The sequence below is a fragment of the Haemaphysalis longicornis genome, unplaced genomic scaffold, assembly GCF_048455015.1.
Source record: "Haemaphysalis longicornis isolate Haplotype H1 unplaced genomic scaffold, Haemaphysalis longicornis Haplotype H1 scaffold_1, whole genome shotgun sequence".
Lineage (NCBI taxonomy): Eukaryota > Metazoa > Arthropoda > Arachnida > Ixodida > Ixodidae > Haemaphysalis > Haemaphysalis longicornis.
In genome coordinates, this window is record NW_027526203.1 from 243,850,878 (window position 1) to 243,855,912 (window position 5,035).

The 5,035-nt window shown below is 48.0% G+C and overlaps 1 protein-coding gene across 1 annotated transcript in view; it reads left to right on the forward strand.

The window, feature by feature from the left end:
* The first annotated feature begins 992 nt into the window (after positions 1-992).
* LOC144158372 (uncharacterized) overlaps positions 993-5,035 on the forward strand; it is a 22,907-nt gene continuing 18,864 nt past the window's right edge. Inside the window, exons 1-2 of the mRNA XM_077689228.1 lie at positions 993-1,171; positions 2,838-3,079. Coding sequence (XP_077545354.1) covers positions 2,953-3,079 — 127 coding nt within the window. The 5' untranslated portion in view covers positions 993-1,171; positions 2,838-2,952. The remainder of the gene's footprint in view (positions 1,172-2,837; positions 3,080-5,035) is intronic.

The following is a 5,035-nucleotide window of genomic DNA, read 5'->3' on the forward strand; positions in this document are numbered from 1 at the left end:
AGGGGTTTATTATTTCCGGCGGATTATTCTATTGCGTGATAAAGAACATTGCTGTGATCCATTGTTGAGCACCCTTTTCTAAACTCAGCCTGTTTTCTCGGTTGTTAAGTGTAAACTAAAGCCTATAATTACCGTAATCGGTAAACATTACCTTAAATGACAAACAATTTATAAATAACACAGAGTAAGCCTGTGAGTGTGTAATTCTTAAACTCTTTGAAGCATCCCTTCGTGTGAATCAGAGTTTTGTTAACGTTTCTTCAGTCTATGGGCACATTTAAGCAAACATTCCAAAAATAGTTCAGCAAGAATTTCTGGTACAATATCTCAACTCCCCTTTAGGTGGTGCATGATTGATTACGCGGTCGTCACGTGCAGCTTTTCCTCTTTTAATACCACTGCAGGTGCCTTTTCTACTTCCTTTTTAGTTATTAGAGGGACCTCGCAAGCTAAACTTGCATGTTCAGTAGTGATTGATTGATTTTAGGGTTTAACGCGCCGACGCAACGCAGGCGATGAGGCGCGCCGTAGTGAAGGGCTCCGGATTAATTTTGACCACCTGGGGATCTTTAACGTGCGCCGAAATCTCGTACACACGGGCGTTTTTGCTTTTCGCCTCCATCAGAAAAGCGGCCGCCGCGGCCGGGAATCGAACCCGCGACCTCGTGCTCAGCAGCGCAACGCCTTAGCCACTGAGCCACCGCGGCGGGTTATGTTCAGTAGTGGCCTAGGTAGCAACGTTGCCAGCGGAAAACCTGGTATAGAATCGTTCCGCTACCTTTATTATCTCCTCCATGCTGTGTTCGTTGTTACCATGTTCGTCTCTCAGTGCGTACAGTTTTTGTCAATAGTTAGCTTGCTCTTAAGTTGTTTCAAAGTTTCCTCTTCTCTTCAATGTTTCATAAATCCTTGCCATGTGGCACGCCTTCTTCGTGAAGAGATCCCTCAGGACTCCCTGGTGCCGGACGCGTGCCTGCCCAGCACGCCCACCGTGAAGGAGGCGCTCTCCTTCAGCCCCCTGGCCGTGCCTTCCAAGGGGGCCCGGCGCCCAGCTCCCCCTGCGCCCCCGATAGGCCCCGGCCCGCCACAGCCCGCGTTTGCTCGCCTGGGCTCTCACCTGGGGACGCCAACCACCCGCAAGCGCCGCTCCCTCAACGACTTCCGCGCCGAAGTGGGTGTCCCGTGCTCGACGTCTCCCAGTACCTGGAAGGGATCGCACATGTTCGGCAGCAGCTAACTCAACTTCTGACAGGGCTTGAAAGATGAGGAAAATTATAGCTTATCTGAGATGCCTTGTTTCCTGAGGATACCTGTGAGGTGGGTAATCGTTTGCAAGCTCATTGATGAAAGTGTGGGTTGCAGAAGCGTTAGAGGATTATTGCGCTCCCCTATAGGGTAAGGTAAGCTGAAAGGTAAACTGGAAGGTAAATTGGGAAGGTAAATTGCACCAGGTCTTGTTTACTGTATACAGTGGTGAAATTAGAATTGGTCTTTTGCTGAGTGCAAGGTAACTTCACTGGTGCAGTTACCAAAAGTAATGGAAGAAGGGTAGTTGCTGCATTTGCAAATGGTCGAAATTGCGTATACTGAAATAGCAGAAAGACCGCACATTTATCCATAAAATTTTAAACACTGCTATGCGTTTTAAAGTATTCAACTGTCCGCTACGGATGGGGATATTAAAGTTGAATAGAAGCAATGTTTGCCTTTACCGCTCCCTTTGTTTATTCTTTTCGTGTAACAATCCCGAAGGGTCATTTAAATAGCCATCAATAGTGCCAGCTCGGCTTGCAGTACGCATACGAACACGCACATTTTGTTAACTAAAAATTTTCCCGCGTCACTGCTCGTGTCGTTAACTATAATTTCCCCGTGTTAATAAGCGGCACAATAAAAGACCGATGCTAGCCTTCTTGTAGACATTGTACCAGGTTTTCGGGAGAAACGGAGCCGACTTTAGGCCCTCTTTCTCTGTTTAATGCACTGGTCATGAAGTTACTAATTTAAAGACAGGCGCCGACGTCAATTTTATTGCTTACCGAGTATCTCTAAGCTGACTCCAAGGACGGGGGCTCTATCACGGCCGCAGTGACTTTTCAGATGGAGTTGAAAAGTGAAAAAGCGTCGAAGTGTTCGCGGAAGTTAAAAATCCCCAGGTGGTTTTTATGGATACGGAGCCTTCCACTACTGCGCGAATCATAGCCCAGGCGTAGCTTCGGCGCCTTAAACACCACAATCAATCGAATATCCCCAGGCTTTGAGTGCTGCCTGGTTCAGAAGTAAACGTCGTCCCGCAACCATACTAGGAGGGCCCTTTGAGACGCAAACAGTACTCCCTCGCCAGTGAAGGATCTTTCCACGCTGGCGTAGCACTAGGCCAGAACCTCTTCAATGTTAGCTACTTTAAAAAAAGCTTGACCAGGAACTGTATAGCAAGGTCGAAACGAGGTTTTAATCGCCATGGTTGTTGCTGTCCACCAGAGAAGGCGCTACGCTAAACACTGACGCTCTGCACCAGCTGAGACTGAGCACCATGATTTGTCGGCTTGTTTTAGACGCACGCATCCGTATCAGTGAAGTGAAAGGCGCTAATTGCAGCGCAGATATTGGGAATGGTTTTCTTAATATCTGCCATGATGTTTCTTAGTTAATATAAAACATTACAGCAAATTTTCGCTAGATGTTCGGGGAATATCATTTTTTATCGACGTTTAAATTCACGAGTTCAAATCTCACATTTCTCTAGAGTCTGCGCGGAGTTCAATTTTGGGTAGTACGGTTTCTTTCTTTAGATATGGCCAGTTTTTAATGCAGTCTGAAATTGGCGGTCCGCACAGGCCGGACCCAACCGGAACGGCTTCAGACGGAGCGACCTCGGACGGAGGGCCTTACCACTCCGGGCCGAGCGGGTGCAGAGCGGCGGAGGCCGCGCACGCCGCCCATCTCGGCCCCATGATGTCGCGGCTCGGGATTAGCGGCCTCAGCATCGCTAAGCGTCCCGTCTTCGGAGCCTGGCACCTTGCAGCGCACGGCAACCCCGTCGTGCCCCTCGGAGCACGTCAACCTTCGCCCACTCGAGGTTAGTCTTATTGATACTGCACCAAGATAAGGGCAGAAAGAGAAAGCGGGCCAGCTAAAGTGCTGACTTAGCAAAAAAAAATTACGCCCACCTCCCCTCGCGGGAACCCTGGGGTGATGCGGCGCTGAAGGGGGTTCCATTGGCGTCGCATCAAGCAATCGTCGGGTACGGCAAGAGAGCAAGCGCAAGCGCAAGCGCGGACGACCGTCGACTGAGAGACTGGCCGGAGCGCGGCACTCCGCTTCTATGCGCAGCGCGCCCGAAGGAGAGGAGACCGCGGAGACAGAGCCCAGGCAGCACAGGACTGTTCGGCCTAAAACAGGCCGGTGTACTTTGGCCGGTGATTTTCTGTCCGGCCGTTTTCCGGCAGCCATGTTCGGCCCATGTCCAAATGTGGGCCTTTTGGCCGTATACGGCCGTACTCCCATGGCTGTCCAATTGCCAGTGTCCGTCGGCCAGTCGACCGGCTTACGGTCATACGGCCAGATTCCAGCCGTAGGGCTCCGGCCATTTTAAAGCCACCCGTGAGCGGCCGAAGTACGGCCACCGGAGGACAGCCGAGATGCGGTCGTCGGACTCCAGCCGGACTAAAGCTACTGGAAATACGGCCGTGCTACGGGCATTGGAGTGCAGCCACCGTACGTTAACTGTACTGAGGCCGGTCACTGCATGTCGCGCAAGCAGATGACTCATTCACGCAGTGCAGAAGCAGCACAAACCCAGCATTTTGGGTCCAATGCAGCCACATCAAAGTGAGCTCGCGCGCGACCACCAGCCATCAAGCTTTCAGCGCAGCCTTGCGTAATTACCAGCCTCAGTTGGCAGCAAAATTCATTTATTAAACAGTGCTCACAAATTGTCGTTCCTTTAATTGCTGTGCCTCTTTTACTGCCGAACACAGAAAATATTCAGTTCTTTGTAGAGCTTGAATGGATGTATTGTCCAGCTCCTGATATCCTCTGTGGGGCGGCTTACCTGTAATAAACGGGGAAAGAGGAGGGGGGGGGGGGCGGCGGAGGGCGCATACTTTAGTGGGTTGAATTTCAGAGAGATAAATTGCGCCGCTTTTAGCCAATTTCTTTTAGGGCAATATTCCGGAACACTTTCATGCTATGACTACATAAACTATTTTTATAACAGTTGCTTGACCAATTTTGATGTATATAAAACCGGCGTGAATGCCTTTACGAAAAGTTTTGGTTCTCAACAAAACACTCAGGAGCATTTAATATAACTCCTTCACAAAAAAGTATGTCCAGTTTTTGCCCATATTTCTTGCAAAGACATTTTCTACTCGATCAACTTTTCTGATGATCTTGCGCAGGACTGATCCTAACAAGGAGCGAACAGGTACTTTCATTTTCAATCTATTTTAATGTTGTTTCATGAGTATACGTCCACACCACTTAATAGTCCAAAAGAACTTAATTTTCTTCTAATGTCATACTACGTTCAAAAAATTCTAGACGCGTTGCGAATGACGCCGTGCTTCAGGTGGCTGCAGTTGTATCCCTCTGTGTTCACGCAAGGAAAGGCGTAAAATTAGAGTTACATAATTTGTTTCAAACCAATAACATAGCAATGGTAGCATGCATACAGGAAACCTTGCATACTGCAACGAATAGGGTAATTAATAAATATTTTATTGGTCAAGGTTGAATTCGTAGGGTTCTCAACCCGTCGGAGGCAAACTTGCGCCTCTTGAAGTTTATTTATTCATCTATTTATTTATTTATTTATTTATTTATTTATTTATTTGATGCCTGCTTGCCTTTGCATGCATTACAGAAGGGAGATACATAACACTAAGCATTAAATATGAGACAAAATAACAAAATAATTCTACAAAGAGCGCTGAAAATCGTCAACATAAACAGTTAATGCAATCATACGTGGAAGATAATTACACTGCAGTATTGATGTAAAATAAAATGAATCGCGGGAGGCATCACCTTT